The following is a 19,861-nucleotide window of genomic DNA, read 5'->3' as shown; positions in this document are numbered from 1 at the left end:
ACAGTGTGTCATAAAAAACTTCTTATTAAACTCAAGGCAATAATTCATGATGATAAACTACTAGGTTGGATACAGGACTACCTAAGTACAAGAACCCAGTTTGTTGCATTTAACCATGTTCACTCATCTCGTGTCAATGTTACATCCGGTGTACCACAGGGGTCTGTCTTGGGTCCTTTGCTGTTTATTGTCTATGTAAATGATGTCGTTGAAGTAATTACGGGTACTTCTGTCAAAATAAGACTATATGCTGATGACTGCATCCTTTATTCTACTATAACCAGTAATCATGATCAGTTAGAGCTGAATGAAGTCTTTGCCCGTTTTTGCGAATGGAGCAGAACATGGCAAATGTCACTTAATTTTAAGAAAACCGTTTCAATGACTTTTTCAAATAAAAAACAACCATTACGATTTACATAATTTAATGAAGCGCACAAGCTTGCAAGCGTCCACACGTTCAAATACCTTGGTGTTACTTACTCCCCTGATCTGAAATGGCATGCTCACATAAAATGCATAACCAACAAGGCTCTGAGAAAATTAGGTTTTCTTAAAAGAAACTTACGAGATGCAACTAAAGAATGTAAATTAACGGCATACAAATCACTAATAAGGCCTCTACTTGAGTACGCGTCGGTAGTGTGGTCACCACATCATTCCAAAGACATAGACATGCTTGAGTCTATTCGGAAAAAGCCATAAGATTTATATTTAATGGTTATGACCGCCATTTCTCACCGACATCACATGCTAGTAAGCTGCTACTAAAGCCTCTGGCCCATAGACGTACTTGTGACCGTGTTGTTCTGCTACATAAAATTGCTCATGGGAAAACTTACGTCAATGCACCTATTGTTTTCACAAACCCTTCTTCTCGGCCCACCAGAAGAAGTCATCGTCTTAACATTGTACCTTTGAATCCATCGATTGATTGTTTTAAGTTTTCCTTTTTTCCACATACAATTGCGATTTGGAATGGCCTTGACGGGTCCTTGCGTGAGTTATCGAGTGATGAATTTGCCGACCTATTTCCTAATTATGTTCATTAATTAACTAGCTCTTCCTGATATTTGATTTTTCTATATTGTTTGTTTTATTTTTTGCCACCAAAATGTATTCCTCAATTGATTGACATACATGTGCACTCACTCCTGCAATATCTTGCTATGCAAGATGGCAGTGTATATGTAAATAAATAAATAAATCAATCAATAAATAAAGGACGGTGGCGAGCCAGATGACCTTGCTGGTTTGAGCCAGCGGGCTGAACTCAAGTAAATATGAGTGATTGTAATGAAGTGTTTATTTAATATACATCTCCAATGAGTCGATGACAAGGAAAATATACTACTAACCTAGCAGTCTAAAAAGTTCTCTTTACTTTATGCCACCATAAGGATAAAGGCAGCAGGCCATTGCGCACATGTAGTCGTCCATCGTACACATTGAAATCGGCATGACGTAGCTTTTCCAAATATGTGCTGGAAGCAACCTGCAAGCAAAAAATATATCATCAGCCTATATTTATGTACACTGCAGGACGAAGGCCTCTCCCTGTGATCTCCAATTACCCCTGTCTTGCGCTAGCTGATTCCAACTTGCGCCTATAAATTTCCTAACTTCATCACCCCACCTAGTTTTCTGCCATCCTCGACTGCGCTTCCCATCTCTAGGTAACCATTCTGTAACTTTAATGGTCCACCAGTTATCCATCCTACGCATTACATGGTCTGCCCAGCTCCATTTCTTCCGCTTAATGTCAACTAGAATATTGGCTATTCCAGTTTTTTCTTTGATCCACACCGCTCTCTTCCTTTCTCTTAACGTTAGGCCTAACATTTTTCGTTCCATCGCTCTTTGCGAGGTCCTTAACTTGTTCTCGAGCCTCTTTGTTAACCTCCAAGTTTCTGCCCCATATGTCAGCACCGGTAGAACGCAATGATTGTACACTTTTCTTTTAAACGACAGTGGTAAGCTCCCAGTCAGGATTTGGCAATGCCTGCCGTATGTACTCCAACCCAATTTTGTTCTTCTGTAAATTTCTTTCTCCATGATCAGGTTCCCCTCTGAGTAATTGACCTAGATAAACGTACTCCTTTACAGACTCTAGAGGCTGACTGGCGATCCTGAATTCTTGTTCCCTTGCCAGGCTATTGAACATTGTTTGTCTTCCGCATATTCATCCTCAACCCCACTCTTACACTTTCTCGGTTAAGGTCCTTAATCATTTGCTGTAATTCGTCCCCATTGTTGCTGAATAGAAGAATAGGAATAGGAAAATATATATATGTTTGTTTTAGTGCACCTGTGACATCAAAGAACCCCTGAAACAATTTTTGTTGTATACCTAAAAACAATTTCACTGGTGAACAGAGCTCTCCTTTCCGCATTTATTGGTTTCAGTAGCACAAAACATAGGTTCCTGGCAATGAATACGTGGAGCCGCAGTGTGCCTGTTCATCTCAATTGCACTGCAGTGGGAATTTAAAAAAAAATTATTGTGTGAAAAGCTTTGTCACATGCACTGCACACAGATCAAATGTACATGACAAATTGCGTGTGACATCAGTGTGCCGGCTTCCAGCACACAGATGAAGTCGCTGAATGTCAAGCTGCCACAAAATGCTTGTCCACTCACTTCACATTCAATTGAATTCAAGTTTATTATACATACTTAAGAGGTTACATAGTTGTGTATATACAGAAGGAGGTCCCAACGTTTTAATCTCCGTTGGCGGGACCTCCTGCATGCAGCAACTGAGAACCGCAGCCTCTGAACAAAATTCGGCAGAACCCATTTCCCAATGACTGTCGACAGTAATGCGTTTAGCATTAAATGAATATACAGTGGAATCTCGATGATACAAATCTCACGGGGTCACGAAAAATATTCGTATTAGCCGAAATTCGTATCATCGAAACACAATTAAAACTAGCTAAATTAAAAAGTCAGAGGTGAACTAACTCGGGCACACGCACGTAAAAAGCATTTACAGTATAGACCACTTATAACATAACCGTTTATAGTGCAGAACTGGCTATAACGTGGCCTTTTCCGACTCTATTTTACCCTCCTATAGAACTCCATGTATACGCATACCGCTTACAGTGCAGCCGCGCGAGATGCGGTTTCCGCGGGAAAATGTCGCCGACAAGGGCGATAGCGAGCACGCTTCTCAACAAGGTGCGCCCACCGATGGGAGAGGAGATCAACGAGGGCGATGCGGAGGAGGAGCATGAGACATGGAGCATGAGTCCAAGGGCGATAAAATCGTCGCTGCGCGCCGTATATGCGAGTGAAAGCGCGCGGGAGACGCGCGCCTTCACGGAGAGCGAACGCACAGAGGAGAGCAAACGCGACTTCCGTCGCGCGAAAGGCCGTGGGGGTATGGAAGGGAGGGAGGGGGGGAGGGGCGACGCTGTGCTGCGGCACCAAATGCCTATCTTGCAACCTGACGAAAGGGTAACTGGCGATGCAATCTCCCACGCAAAAAGAGCAAAGCGGGAAGGCAGCGCGGAAGGAAAGGAGGGAGGGGGGGGGGGGGGCGGCTTCTACTCTGCCAACAAATGCGTTCTTGTACTTTGTGCCTGTGCCGGCTGTCGGTGTTGTCGCGCACACAGTATCTTGAAAGCGATCTCTACACGGCTCTGACCTTTGTATGCTCTGTGCCTTACGCTGCTCAGTTTCCGTTGAAGCGATAGACCGCATGAAACTTCGCTCGCTGCGGCTTCCCACGCCTGCGTGGGGAAAAGCACAAAAGCAACAAAAGCGCCACCGCTTCAAACTCTTCGCGCCCAGTCGTGGCCTCCGCGCTGTCCGGCGCCGCGTCCGCACCAAAAGAGAAAGGGAGAAAGTGCATGACTGCGTGCTGTTCTCTTTCGCGGCCGTTGGTGGGGCAGCGTTTATTCGTATCAACCGACGCAGGTCGAAAATCGGTTCGTAACAACTGTTCTCTAGCATGTTCCAAAGTAATGGGGCTCGGTTGGGACCACAGGAAAATTCGTATCATCCGGAAATTCATATTAGCCGTGATCGTATCATCGAGATTCCACTGTATCGAGACAATGTATTGCCACTGTCAAAACTAGTTATGCATTAGGTAGGTACTGCAGCGGGACTCCTTTTTCGCAGTTCCTTAAGAACACTCAGTGCCATCTAGAAGTGTCAAACAAATGAATGTGAAAAAAGACCTGTGCATGTGATCCCATACCTCCATAAGGTATCACACAATCTCAAAAAGTAGCAAACCGACACACCGTAAATGTAGTTTTTACCGCATCTTGCAAGTTGTTAACAGTGTGCAATCTTCAAAAGAACCGGTGAAGTATGCAATGCGAGAATAACCACCAGACCAAATACACCATATGCATGTCTAATGTTGTATATGAAATACCCTTAAGTTGTGGACGTGTTTATACAGTGGAACCTCGTTGATACGATCCTGCGTAATACGTTTTTTGGGATGATCCATTTTTTTTTTCTTTTTCCGATAATACGATTTGGTTGGATAATACGTTGAATGATACGATTTTCAGATGCTACACTTTATTTTCTGGTTCCCGTGAAGATTGTATCAACGAGATTCCAATGTATAGGGCAGACCAGCCAGTGCTTCAATGACAGGGCAAGACAGCACAATAATGACATTCAAAAAGGATACGGAAGCCACTTGGCTGAACACTGAAAAAAGTGTGCATGTATACTTGTGTTTGCTAACACAATGTTTTATATATTATATATTGTGTATTATATATATATATATATATATACTCTGGGGTTTTGCGTGCCAAAACCACAATTCTATTATGAGGCACACCGTAGTAGGGGGCTGCGGCTTAATTTTAACCACCTGGGATTCTTTAACGTGCACCCAATGCACGGTACCAGGAATTTCAGCATTTCACCCCTATCTAAATGTGGCTGCCGTGGCCGGGATTCGATCCGCGCCCTTGGGCTTAGTAGCGCAACACCATAGCCACTACACCACCACGGCGGGTTTAACACAATTTTTTTTAAGCAAAAGAAAAACTAAGACAGAACTTGAAATAGTTGACGTGCATTACATAAAGGAAACTGGTGATAAGTGTGTCGCTGTCCTTCTCTGGCATTGCATGAAAAAGAAGTCCAATTTATTTCCTGATAACAGGTTACGTGAATCGATCGACTTGTGCAATCTTTTGTATGATGATGTGCACCTGACGTACAGTGTGTATAAAACAGCCGGCCAATTGAAATAAACGCTAGTTGGAAGTTCAGTGCCCGTCCTGTCGTTTGTGTACTTTTCGTCCTCATCCATAGTGCTGTATTAAGAACACTGTCAAGATGAAGCCATTCGCCCAAATCAAGGAATTGTTGCGCTCACAAGGCACGACATTTTTAAAATCAATTACTAAATCAGTAAAGGATTTATGCAGAGCTCTTGAACTTGGCCCTGATGTCCTTGTCAGTGAGAGCGACAGATGGGGTACTGACGCAACCAACATAGAATTTCTCTCGCTTCAATTATCTCACGCGTGACATGATCTCTGTATTTGGGATGATACTGCATTTTTTGTATCTTGCCCTGCATCCACACGTGCAGCAGTGGGCAGAAAGCCATCCCTGTTTTGTGCGGTCTACATTGTACATGTGTTCCTTCAGCCTTTCATTTACTCATCAGCCTGTCTGTCTGGTGTAATATTTGCCACAAGACAGAACAATCCGGTATACCACGTTGTTTACACAATCTATAGATTTATTTTGGTGTGTGATAAGGCACCCTCGTTCGGGCCTATATGCTGGGATGGTCATTTTTTTTTATAATGCTTTATTTAGACAATTCATTGTCTGGGATGTAGGGGCTAAAGGCAGATGCAACTGCCTGACAAAGGTCCCCCTACCCATACATTGCTCAGGGGGTGGAACTGTGGGGATGCGCGACTCTCGCGTGTCCCCAGATGTTGTTTTCTCCACATAGCTTGCGTCTCCTGTAGTCCGGCTTCTCTGCGTGGCTAAGCGCTGGAGGCGGTCGTAGTGGCTGCGGCGCATTGCGAGAGATGGCGCGAGTGTTGCGATGCTAACGTCACCGAACGGCGGGGTGCCTTGGGAGGAAAAGGTCAAAAGTGCTTCCTCTTTCGCTTGGTATCGGCGGCCAACACGCACGAACGCTTCGCGCGTGCGCCGGCCCGCTTCGCGGGACTGTCTCGCAAGGCTAAGAGCAGGACACCGGTATGGACGAACACGGATCATTCGAACGCGCCACCGTTCGCGTGACCATACACGTGAACGACTAGGCGATGGTGTCACAGCATGGGGCGAACATATTCGCTCGCTATCGGGTCGCGGTGAGTCGGACTTCCTTGATTTGTCGCGCGCCCATGTGAATGTTCTATTGGTAGTAATTCGGCTAACGTGCATTAGTGTATGAAAGGCGCAATAAATGCCCCTTTGTTTATTTGCACTACTGTGTTGTCGTTCCTTTGTCCCAAGAGTACTAGACTTATTCTGAAAACATGGGCAACTTGTACTGCTAAAATACGCATACCTTGATCTGATGAGTACACTATTTAACTATGTTTTTGGCTTAAATTACACCCTCATTATAATAAAGTCTTACTGTCTCTCTCCCATGAGGTTAATTATCGTGGTGATCAACTCTGACATGCATTCAATAATTTCTTTCTAAGTGCATCTCAAGTCAATCACAGAAAGATAATGCTGTGTATTCTAGCTTCCCAGGGACACACAGGAGACAACTTACCGCAGGAAGGTAGACTAGTCTTACATCCCTTGGTACATCTTTCTTCAAACTGCGTGCCTGCAAGAGCACATAGTGATGTTAAGTTCTGCTACTCAAGCTGCATCATTTTACCTTCAGAAGCCACCTCTAGAGGAGCTGCCTGTGCCAAGGCACTGCTGGTGATTACCACAGCACAAGTGCCTATGCTGTAGGCAGCTGAAAGTGCACACATTACGCATCCTTCTTAGGACACATGCAGGTGCTGTGCACACTCGCAAGCAAACGTTTGGAAACAACGGCATCAGCAAAAAATTCAAATCTCTTCTAGTACAGCTCCACAACGTGCAATTACTGCAATACACTGCATTGGTTGAACATGCTCACATAGGCTGTACCAGTTAATTTCAGCCGGCGTGACCAGGCTGCAAAGAATAAATTTTTCACGGCCCAATTGGTCTTACCGCAAATTTTTGCTCGATTGTACATTGTAGCAAGCTCTTACCAGTGATACACTGACACCTGGTTCTGAAAGGAAACTGCACATCATACACACCGCGACAGGAATGTATGATAGGAATGGGCAGGAGTTAGTAGTACTGCCTTTGAAATGGTGGTGTGATTTTGTAAAGATCTTGTACATATGGTCTCATTCAAGACACCCTACCATACATAGTATGCAAACCAGCCTCTTAAAAAATGCAAAAAATTGACTGCATCTCAGCAAGCTTCATTCAAAATGATGACTAAGAGCGCAAGTGTCATGGTGCTATGTCTGTGCACTGCATGGATATCAGTCAGTGGCAGCATCATAGCAATGCCATAGCAGCCTAGCCTTGGTAATGTGCAACAAACAAGCTATGATTTGTTTATGTTCCTGAATACATGACTAGACTTTTAAAACCAGATAAATTTATTGCCCGTGTTTTACACGGGTGTTTTAAGGCAGATTCTTTTATTAAAGGGACACTAAACAGAAAAATTATTTCAGCTGTGAAAGTAAATTACCCTTGTACAATACCAAAAATGCCACTCTTACCACGAGAAGACATTCGGTAAGCCAGACAAGACACAAAATCAAAAGACAGGTAGCGATGCTGTCTTGAAGTTCCCGCACCAGCTGCCGTGACATCATCGATTTTCACGGCATCTTCTTGGGCCTAGTTAAATTTTCATCAGAAAAATGGACCACATTGTATTTTAAGAAAGCCCAAGACTGAACTTAAGAATTTTCAAGAACTTCTACTGAGCCACAACAGGCCAAATGTGAAAACAAACTTTGAAATCCTTGATGTCACACTGACGCACCGCCTCTGGAGTTTCAGTGCGAAATTAGAAAAATGGAACTTTGATCTTCATTTTCTCTTCTACTAATCAAGCAATTAGCATGAAATCCAAATAGAGTTCTTCAAGAATACTTTATCTATCCAAACTGATTTAGCGTTTCTCTTTAGTGTCCCTTTAATAAACATGTCGACAAAAATACAACATTCTCGACTCAACATGTGTACAGCATGTGCAACCGTCTACACATAGTGTAGATCATGGGTAATGTGCATTGTCTTTCTTCTGCAGGAGCACTAAAATGTTGCACATTAGCTGCCTCCTGAAGTTTCTGTGAGTCAGTAAGATGCATGTAGGAGAGCCAAGGATGAATTTACTGAATAATTTTATTTAATTAGTTAATTACAACAGTCACCCAAATGCAAAATCTTCATGACTTAATTCACAATATCTGTAGCTAAATATCAGCAGCTAAAACAGTACTAAGCGTGCTGATTTTAGGATTTATCCTGACCAAACACAATGTGGATGGCAGGGCCAATGTGGATGCATTAGCTACAACAGCCACCAGGCAACAAGCTTACAGCTACAAGTATGCCGAGAAAATCTTTTCGAGAAATCATTGCACAGAATGAAGCCCAACCAGAGTCTCAATATGTGTTTCGGTCCAGACCCACTTTCTTTTCATCTTGCTGCTTGCCTTCAGAATCTGAACTTCGAACACTATGTTGCCTACTGAGTTTACTGCTTACCGTTGGGTGATGAATCATGATGGTGATGAACACGAAAGAGAGAATGGAACCTTTGAAAAGGGAATCCATAAAGTACGTGTTTAACATATTGCTGGAATGACCTTGGGCCATATTTTCTCTTCTGAAATGCACACAGTTTCAAATACCCACATCACTCTGATGCAGCACTAGAACTGCCTCCGTTAACTGGGTCTAGTTTCAACAAAAGGACAGCTCCTCTAAAGTGCAAATGAAAAAGTGTCGTCAAGTCAACTGAGAAGAATCTATGAATATATATGGGAATGTATGCAACAAGGCCAAACCGTAATCAATTTCCTTTACGTCTTTTGCAAGAATAATGCTTCATTATAAAGGTGCTGTTTCCATTTCAATGTAAATTACTGGTAGATCATCTTCAAACCAAAAGTTCAAGGAATGCTGAAAAATAGGACACTCAAAAAGAGAAAAAAAAAAGGGAGGCAGCTAATTATTGCAATAAATAAATTAAGTAAGATAGCATGAATAAATGTAGACTGTGTTGAGGAAGATAAAAGTTCATAATTAGTGCCCATCAAATTTTGAAAATAATAAATTTCAGGAACTCAAGCAAACAGTCAATACTCTCAATGTTAAGCCGGTTTCTGCCATGCCATGAAACTGGCTTGTCCACTATGCACTACTGCATGAAATGAGTGTGTGTATAAACATCATCATCATCATCATGATCATCAGCCTATATTTATGTCCACTGCAGGACAAAGGCCTCTCCCTGTGAACTCCAATTACCGCTGTCTTGCGCTAGCTGATTCCAACTTGTTCCTGCAAATTTCCTTATTTGCAGGCGCTAGTTATCATTGACTGCTTTTGTTGGTATAGTCAGATAGTTATGAGAAAGGTCTTAAAACCCTATATGTCTAAAGTGACTCCATGGTACATTCCGACAAGCAGCTTAAGAGCATACAGTAATGAGCAAAACTGCACTGTACCGTAGCTAAGTGTTGATGGGCTGTGCAAGCAATGTCATATATCACTTCCTTTAGGTCCGCTTTTCCACGTGCAACTGACTCTTGCGACACCTTGTGCTGCATGGAAAGGAAAAGGGAAGAAAATGTAAAATTATTCCACGGGGACATCAAATATAAAGTACTAAGAGTGATTGCTCTCCAGCTTTCAAGCCCACAGTGTTAACAGTGGCAATGTACCCAAAGGATGGCTGGCTACTAATTCAAGTGAAAAGCACAACATAAGCAAACCAATCTACCACATAGCAAAAAAAAAAATATATATATATATATATATATATATATATATATATACAGTTTAACCTGCTTATAACGAACCTCCATATAACGAATTCCTGGATATAACAAAGTTTTTCTATTCCCCGCCGTTACTCCATAGAAGCACATGTATTTGAGACCCCTATGTAACGAAGTGGCAGCGGGAGACCCCCTGGAAATAACGAATTTTCCCCGCCGCCAACCTAGAGATTTCGCCCTAAATTCTGTCATTTTTGCGTGAGCAGCAACCGGAAGCACCTTCTCCGCCGCGACAGAATGCGAAGCGAGCGCACGTGTGCGTGCGTGCGAGCGTGTGCGAGGCGGGCCTGCATCCCTCGACCCGGCGATCTTGCCGCCGCAGGCGTGACCTTACCCCTCCCTTCATTCAAACCTGATCCTGCCGCTTGCTGCAGCTGGACTATCCTGCCAAGCCAGCACTCTCCTTTTCCAGTTGATGTTGCCGACGTGCTGGCAGACACTGTGACACATCACACTCGATGAGCGAGAACATGCGCTGTCAAACGCTGGCGGCGTGTGGAAGCGCCGCTACAGAAGCAAGCGAAGTGACCTTCATGCTGTTGTCTATCGCTTCAACGCAAACTGAGCACAGAGAACACACAGCACACACAAAGCTACGAGCCGCCGACGCACCTACACTGCCTAGACTCTGCCCCAATGCAGATCGCTTTCAAGATACCACGCGCCGCCACGCTGCCTCGACCGTAACGGAAGAAGGCGCGCCTCCTCCCTGCTTTTCTTTCTTGCGCGCGCGAGATTTAGACGCGGTCGTCGGCTCCACTCGCACGTTTTCACTCGCACATACAGCATACGGTGCGCAGCGACTGCATTATCGCCTTTGGACTTTATACGGAACATCTATGAGCCAAAACCAATTTTAGGGCCACAACGCATCATAGACACCATCTTTAGATAGCAAATACAGATCTCAAAGGCTATACTTTTGCTGGCGGGAACTGAAAATACGTCATAGTTGTCGCCCCCGTCACTTTGGGCGGCCAATACCATCATCAAGCTACCAAGCCAAGCGACATGAAAAGTCAGAATGGCCGCTCGGGCCGGCACAGGGTGGCAGTTCGCAACGTATGATGCGGGAACAGTTGCGACGCAACAGCGGGGTTACCAATGCATTGGGTTCTATGGGAGCTGTGCCGGGACCGGCCGAAAACGACTTAACAGCCGGGAAAACGCAGCACCCAGGAACGTAACAGCGGGGTTCTAATGTAACACTATACGACGCTACGACGCCATCGTGACGCTCGCTCTTCGTTTCTGATGCCTTGCGCTTGTGCGAAACGACACGAGTCCACGCATCCAGTACCTGGTGTGACATTCCAAGGATGAGTGCTTCGACGAAAACGGAAAACGGGTGCGCGTTACAATCGAGGACGCGGTAAAATCGAGTAAATACGGTAAGCGTTTCTTTTTCGAATTTTCGTGCCGAACCTGCATATAACGAAATCCTCTCTATAACGAAGTTTTTCGGGAACTTGTCAATTTCGTTATATCCAGGTTTAACTGTATATACACAAAGCGCTCTTGAGATGACATTATTACTTCTTTTTAACAAAGCCCTGCAACATAGATTTAATACGTATAGTTTATATTAACTTTATACAATTACCATATTTGCATGAATATTGTGCAAGCTTTTTTTTCCCGTAATTTCTGGCCTCAGAACGCGCTTCTTTTTTTATTTCTCTCTAGCATCTGAAACTGCAGTGAGCTAAACCATTAGGCACCATTTCACCCGCTGCCAGATTGCATTGTACAAGAATGGTAAGCTGGGAGTTGCCACTGTGCATTTTGCGCCATCTTTCTTATCTTGATTTAAAGCGCTGGTAGTGCTGTATTAATGTGGTTATGGCATATTATTCGCAACCTTAAGCAAGACAATCGGCACAGTTACACGGGCGCATCAAGCGAGCAGCCTTTGAAGTCGTGTAGTGGATTTCGTGGGAATCCACCACAAGATACATGCTGGCTCCAAGACATGCCAGCTGACAGCAATGAGCCTTCTGGTACATAGCCCATAATTTTACAGGGAAGATAAAATGCCTTGGAGTCATCTTTACAGTACTCTTTACTGTATATCTTCTTTGGTTAGTAAAGGCTCAGATTCCAACCTCCAGAATGTGCATCTGTGGAGGCAGTCTTACCTTGGCCATTAGCTCAGATGGAAGATACACACGGCCTCTTGCAGCATTGAAAGGGATTCCTCTTATCAGATTTGTTAACCCCTGCAGTTTGCCAATGTGGCTGGCAACATGATCACATGCTACATCTTGCACACCTAAAAATAAAAATTCAGTGGCAATTTAGTGGTAAATGCGAGAAATACGTTAGCATTATGTCGCACCCCTTGAAATGGAATTTTTCAAAAAATACAGTATAGACCACTTATAACGTAACCGCTTATAGTGCAGGACCGGATATAGTGCGGTCTTTTCAGACTCCCGTTAATTTTCCCATAGCACTCCATGTAAACACGTATCGCTTTTAATGCAGTTGCGGGAAACGAAATACCGGTTACAGTGCGGCTGCCTGGGAGTACGGAAGTCAGCGGGGATGGCGAACACTCCCCTCAAACGGGCGCCCCAAGGAGTGCTCGAGGAAGAAAGAGAGACGAAGTGGAGGAGAAGGGCACGTGGTGCGAACGAACAGCCAGTGAGGCTGAAACCAGAATCTTGAGTGCGAGTCATGAAATATCACAGCGCGCATAGTGAGCGAGGGCCACGAAACTGCCAATGCCGGCCAACGCTCGCTTCACGATAACGGCAGTAAACGAAACTTCAGGGAGCGGGCGGCGCCGGCACAGCACCACGAAGGGCGCACGCGGAGACCGTAGAATGTAAGGGAGGAGGGCGCCAGGGAAGCGGATTTCGCCTCGGCAACTCCACCGCTTCGGTAGCTCCCCTCGCCCTCCCTCGTAGCTCCCTCACTTTCGACTGTCACCGTGCGCGCCCGCCGCCGCTCCAGCCAGCCCGGCGCCAGCTCCCCGAAGTTTCGTTTTCTGCCGTTATCGGGAAGCAGGTGTTTGCCGGCGTGGGAAGTTTCGTTGGCCGACCTGGGACAGCGCCGCTGCTTCCCTCTGCGCCGTAGCCACAGCATGCAAGGTAACACGTGACTAGAAAGTAGAGGAAGCATAAAGGAGTAAGAAGGGTTCACTGCCATCTTCTACGCGTGGGCCGTGGCTACGGTAGCGTGGCTGAGACGTGGGCACGTACACGCATGTTCCAGCGCAATGCAGAATCAGCGACCTTGCCATTTGAGAGAGGGTGAAATTTCCGCCGCGTTTTTTTCTTTTTTTTTTGTTCGCACGCATTATTGAGGGGTCTCTCGTAAGCTTTTACTCTATGGCGGTGCCGGAGCAATGCCGGTCGGAGGCGCCGCCATGTGATTTGGTTTGAATTAACGAGATTCGACTGCAAATTGAATGCAAACGTTCTAGCAGCATTCCTCGACTGTCGCATACGCGTGGCGGCTCGGTGCACATGTTTTGCATATGTGCGGGTCTTGAAAATTAGTTGTTGCTTTGGTTATAGTGCAGTACCGCTTATATTGCGGACATTCGCGACTCCGGCGACTTACGTTATAAGCGGTCTACACTGTACCAAGGAAAAATAATTGCACAATAATGTAGCACCTCCTTAGCCACCTGAAAGCGAATAAGTGAGAACATAAAACACATTACACTTTTTCACATAGATCATAAATCATGAAATAATGCACAGGCTACAATAAGCCTATTTGTCATTATTTTTGCAGAAGCCGACACCCAGTGAAATGCTGAACATCTGAAAAGTTCTAATTGGCTTTCAAACACCCTCCTGTATGCCGCATTTGCATTAAAACTAAACTGGTTTTGCTAATGAATGCCCTCTTTTTTGTTTTCATGTTTGTAATTAAGCCAGGAAAAGACACCCAAGCAGGTTTTCAGTCTGTCAACTTATGGCAAACCATGTTCAAGCTGTGGAAAATAATATTTTACAGAACCAAATCATCAAGCATAAGTAACTCATCATGTTGGGCCAACCGTTATCCAGTACTGCCATTGGAAGATTGCAGTTGACAGCAAAGGCATAAAAGATTTTCACACTAACGGTGGAGAATACAACAGGTTAATGTCATAGCCTGTTATAGCTAGTTCAGTCAGGGTGATTGTGGCTCCAATTACAAGAAAAATGGTCATGTGACCTTCTGATAATAAATTAATGATATGAGAAAACATTATGCAGGTCCAACACATGTTGGAATCCATCGAGGGCAAAGCTTTCATGAAGCAGTTAATTAAATGCCATACAACTATATGCAATGTGTACAATTGTCTTTATTTGTATTGTATGCAATGAGTAATCTCATGCAATGTTTATGTTTATGCACTACATCATCCACAAGTTATGCCAAATTGCGAACACCGAATCAGGCAGATGCACTGTGTGAGACACCAATGCAGTGATGTCACAAGGATGAAGGGGATGTGTGATGCTTGTTGAAAGATGAACTGTGATGAGAGGTGTATGCATAGAGACGCACAACACAAAGACATTTAAGGATTCTATACCCCATGCATCACGGTGCATTTTCCTGGAGGATTGGACAAGAATGGATGCATATCCAGTTGCACATACCCAATGGCACAATAATGGGGTATCCCAAATATAAGAAAGATAAGAAAACAAGAAAGCCATTAAATATTATGCACTATTCAATTAAGAGGCCTGTGTGCTTTAAAGATACCTATAAGCCAACATTATATAGTAAAACGCTTCTACAATGAAGTGCTTGGGGCCTTCGAAATAATTCGCCATACAAGTCACTTTGTTGTAAAGGTCGCGTGCACCGCACAACTCAAAATAGAACCGGGACAGAATTATTCCTTCGTTATACAGGTCATTTTGTTGTGAAAGTGTTCGTTGTAGAGGCAATTAACTGTATGTACAGATTTTAAGCCGTGGTTTATGTTTTATTACACAGAACAAAGGTGTGCTCACTGGCACCACTTTGCCAGTAAAAATTCCAGGTTTATGTAAGCAGGAGCATTAAGCCAGATACAAACCCAGCAGCTACATGAAGCGGTGGGGGGAGTAGGCAAAGAAATCTTCACTTTATTAAACTTTGTGGCACACAGAGGATTAAAACCTAGAGAGTGTAGAAGGAAAACCACTGTTGACCATTCAGCCATGACACATTCCCGATGTGCACTGCACACAGTAGGTCTTTGCGTATCATAACACAAGCTGGTTGCTCTGCCTCAAGAATTAGACTACCGGTTTAAACCTTCCAGCAGAAAGCTACTAACAGATTGTGTCCCTGAAAAATACTATGGCAAGGCTTTTCTAAAGAATCAAGAAGAGTGCCAAAAAATTTAGATGAAGGACAGAACTGTGGTTGTGAACATTGGTGTGGCAGTTCAAAGAACATTAAGAATCTATAATGCCTGACGATGGAGCATGCAGTATGTGCACTGCAAGCTGATCATTTTAGCATCCTTTAGCAGTCAAGTATCATGAACGATCAGGCATGATGGCAGTACTGAAAGAGAACAAATGTGGAAATGCACACAGCTATTGGTTGCAACAATACATTTGAAAATTATGCCCCTGAACACTGAAACATTTTAAATGCAAATTAACACACATCACTGTAGTAAGCTCAGCCATACTATTACTGCAGAAACTCCTTACAAAAAAAATATTCTGTACGCGGTTTGGCAGGCTCTAAACATTTGTCACAAAACTTCTTTGAACTCTAAAACCTCATAAATATAACTTAATATCAAGCATATTTTAAAATTAATGACAGCTAACCTCTAAAAAAAAATTATAAATACTGTACTTGTTTTAGCATTTGTGAAGTACTCGACTAGAGAAGAGTAACTAATGTTCACAGAATCAATGAAATTTTTCATTTGATATGAAAAACATATGGGAGGAGTAATTGTCATAGTCCCTGAATTCCTTCCAACAACACTGAGCGCTTTTATGTTTCCTTAGTCTCAGAAAACTATCATCACACTCTCCACTGCCATCAATGTCTTTACAGCAAGGAAGTAAATATGCGAGCTCATGCCTTATGGCAGAACGTTAAAGAGATGAATACAAAGCAATTAAAAGACATTAAGAAGCCCAAAACAAGGCATGCATGCACATTCACTATGATATCACTATGAAGACAAAGCATGGGTGAAATTTTAAGCCACAAGGAACACACTGTATGTGCAATTACAAATAAGCAAATCACAAGTTGATTGACGGAGCTTTATGTCCCATAGCTTCATAGTGGACGCCATACCGTATTGGAGGATTCCGAACTAATTTTGGCCACCTAAATTTAAGCACACAGGCATTTTTGCATTCTGCCTTCATCGGAACATGGCTGCTACAGCTAGGAATCAAACCTGTGACCATATGCTCAGCAGCAGAACATAATAGCCACTGAGCCACCACTCATCACAGGTATTCTTCTTGATTTGTATATTTATATGCAACACAACAAATACTGTTTAAGACTCCGAAAATTAAGAGCTGGGGAGAAAAGTGGTATACCAGCACTGTTGAAGGGACTGACAAATGACCAAAACACATTATAAGATTATGGTGTAAATTGAAAGAATGTGTTTTATACTGTTAGCATCAAACAGGATGTTAGAAATTTAAGGAGAACTATAATTTTGAATTGGCACAGAAAGTCATGTAAATCTGCATGCCTTGACACACTACTGCAAAGCTTTGATACTAATGTTGGAGTTCCCCCCCCCCCCCCCCTTTGTGATCACAAATTGGATGTAAGTTAGCTGTTAAGTGCACAATGCTTTTTGTATAAAATAGCATTCACTACATTTTACATATGTTTTTGCTCTTTTTAATGCATAATGTGAAGTTTACAAGTGCCACTGCATTGATAACAACGAATGGAATGGCAGAATAGCGACCAGAACTGAAAAGCCACAGAAAACATTTTGTGTGGAATATTATTTCTAAGAGTGATACATTGAACTATATGAACAGGTATGATTTTCACTAGAGCACAATAAATCACTTGTCATGCCACTGCCGTCGCCGTGCAGTCAAGCTGCTGCTGTCACACATTCACTCACGTCGCACACACTGTGCATGCCTTACATGGACATGCAACACCATCTGGTATCACTATGCTGAACCTGTAGCCATGCTAGATAACAAGCTACCTGCAAAATTCTTCACATAACAATGATTCCCACAGTGCATGGGATGTGCTATGATTTTTCTTTTGCAAAACTTTGTTACTCCTTTCAATTGATGCAATGTTTTCAGCAGTAAATACTGTATCTTGTTTGCCTGTGAATGGAACAAGCTATGGCTCTCAAAAGGCACCCATGTTGCAAGTTTATGAATGAATGCAAGCATTGAGGGCAGAAAAGTGAGAAGCTTCCTTTAAGTATATTTACAAACCAAAAACATTAATAGAAAACCGTGCAAATAGTGGATTTATCCTAAAGCATAGAATGACACTTGAAGATTTCTTTAAAAAAAAAGAAAGAGAAAAAAAAAAACACTTGCACACTCACCCATGGCTTGCAGGATAAAATACAAAGTAGATGACACACTTTTTTCAGCATATTCTTCAAGCTCATTAACAGTGCTATGTGGCTGGTCACCTAGGATACTTTCCTGAAAAACAGAAAGAAAAGCAGTGCTCACATAATTGCAACATTATATGCTTCCCAGGCACATCAAACCAACACAGGCATAGAGTTAATTATCTAACCAGGAAGAATAAAATAATAGATATTTCTGATATACAACAAGATACGGCTGTGAGACAACCAGTACCACTGTTTCCAACTGGTTCCAATGACATGTAACAGGTGTGCGAGGTATTTGAGAATGCAGGTTTGGACTGCCATAAAAATTAGCACTTCTGATAAATCTCACTTGGTGCTTTCCTTCGCTTTAGACAACCCCTGTGTCACCTATATGGCTGACTTGTTTCTCAGTAGCAGGTACCATTTTCTGACGGAGGATATAAAAATGCATGCAGTTTTAGTCGCCATCCACAGGGACTTGGAGATCGTCATCTTCTTGAATGTGACACAGCTCTTTGTTTTGGAGGTCAGAACAGAGCTCATGGCTTCTAACAACAACATGTCATGTGTGCCAAAATGAAGCACAGCCAGTGCTTCATTCGCCATCCATCAGATGCCATCCAGACGGTCGAGTTTGTCCAGCAGGTGCAGGCCATTGTGAGCAATGGAAAGTCAATGATGGCCATTGCCAAGCCGCTCCAGGTGGCAGTCAACAGTCAGGTTTCCTATGCATGTAATCATTGTGCAGGAGTCTTCATGTGATGAAAGGTAAGTTTGCAACTTTCCATATGATCAGCGCGACCCAAGGGTCGGCTATTTGTTAAATTCTATGTCACAGCCATGATGACCTTCTAGTTAGCAAGATGTAAACATGCAATACGACTATGTCTGGGGCGTCACTGTGAAGCAGACTAAGACGACCTACCAACAAACCCATAGTAGCTGCTATTAAGAAACGGCCATGCAATGTGAAATACTCGCTGAAAGCTGCCCTATTATGGAAGACATGTTCACCATCAACATGCATATTCCTGATCCGCGAGCATGCCGCCGTTTTCGATGCCACATTATTGAGGCTGAAGGTGGTTTTACTGAACAGATGGTCGAAATAAAACTGCAGTGAAACACGTGTACAAAATGTTCTACACGTGTACTCCTGACAATGTCCCCGATGGCTCGTATAAGGCAAACGTAAGTTTCACAAGTGTTGTGCGTAGCGGCTTAGGTTTCGTTGTAACCAATACGGCGGTTACAGCAGATTACATATGTTACGTACCCTTGATTCAATCATTCTGTTGATCCAATGTCGTGACAGCTGTTTTGAATGAACCATCACGCTCAGCTCCTGTGCAATTGGATGTTCGGGAGGGTTTCCCTGTAAATTTAAATATAATGTCCAGTTCAAGCCACAAAACTTGCAAGAGGAGGTGCCACCTTGTAAACCCTTTCGACAGCATCTTTCCAAAAACGGATCCTCATCAAACCTATGTCCGCTCTTGATACAACGTCTCTAATCTGCGTACGGAAAGGAGGAAAACAGATGAAGGTTAGGGAGCATATTCCAGTAAACAAATACTTTTGCAACAAGCCAACATGTAATGCGACACGATCACCTGAGCGAGCTCAACGTTGAACGCCCGGATAGCGAAGGCACTCCTTTGCAGGCCAGCCGGTAACAGAAGAGAACAGAGATAATTTTCATAGTCGTACTGCCTGTAATATAATGTTCACATGTAATATGCAACGAAAAGCAGGCGAAATTGCAATGATACTGATACCTACTTGACTTGATCCATACAGTAGGCAGCTGGAGATGTCCCTCGCCCCGCTATAGTCGACTTGAATATTTTGGACATTGATGTGCCCTTTACAAGTGATCTATGATAAATACATTTCTCTTGTAAGCTCCCGTATTGAGCTGTGGTTCTTAAACTGATCCGAAACATACTCCTTAACGGTTCAATGCAAATGCCGTAAAATGTGCAGCACACTGCTGATAGATGCTTCGTTTTGTACAGCACAAACTAAACTCGATTTTTTTATCCCTACTTGTCTTGTCTCGACTTGGTATTTCATCCAGACAGCACAGAAACCGAAACCGAAACATCGGCACATGGTGTGTGTGCGTGTGTGCGCACAGTGTGCACGCAGCGTGCGTACGTGCGTGGAGCTCATGAGGAGCTGTTCTGGACATAATTATAATATACTATCATTTGGACACCACTTCCTCCATGCTGAACCACAACTGTGTGTGTGTTTTTT

At 43.4% G+C, this 19,861-nt stretch overlaps 1 protein-coding gene across 1 annotated transcript; it reads right to left on the bottom strand.

Moving 5' to 3' along the window:
• Positions 1-1,292: 1,292 nt before the first annotated feature.
• Positions 1,293-19,631, bottom strand: LOC119436081 (NADH dehydrogenase (ubiquinone) complex I, assembly factor 6-like). Its single transcript, XM_037702825.2, has 9 exons — positions 19,382-19,631; positions 19,213-19,312; positions 19,034-19,114; positions 18,876-18,974; positions 17,582-17,684; positions 12,192-12,325; positions 9,721-9,816; positions 6,744-6,800; positions 1,293-1,495 (listed from the first exon to the last, which is right to left on the bottom strand). The coding sequence occupies exons 1-9, from the start codon at positions 19,543-19,545 to the stop codon at positions 1,367-1,369; spliced, it is 963 nt and encodes a 320-aa protein (XP_037558753.1). The 5' UTR covers positions 19,546-19,631; the 3' UTR covers positions 1,293-1,366.
• Between the last annotated feature and the right edge of the window lie 230 nt (positions 19,632-19,861).

This window comes from Dermacentor silvarum, chromosome 1, assembly GCF_013339745.2.
Source record: "Dermacentor silvarum isolate Dsil-2018 chromosome 1, BIME_Dsil_1.4, whole genome shotgun sequence".
NCBI lineage: Eukaryota > Metazoa > Arthropoda > Arachnida > Ixodida > Ixodidae > Dermacentor > Dermacentor silvarum.
Note: the sequence above shows the minus strand (reverse complement) of the source record. Positions and strands in the feature narration are given on the sequence as shown.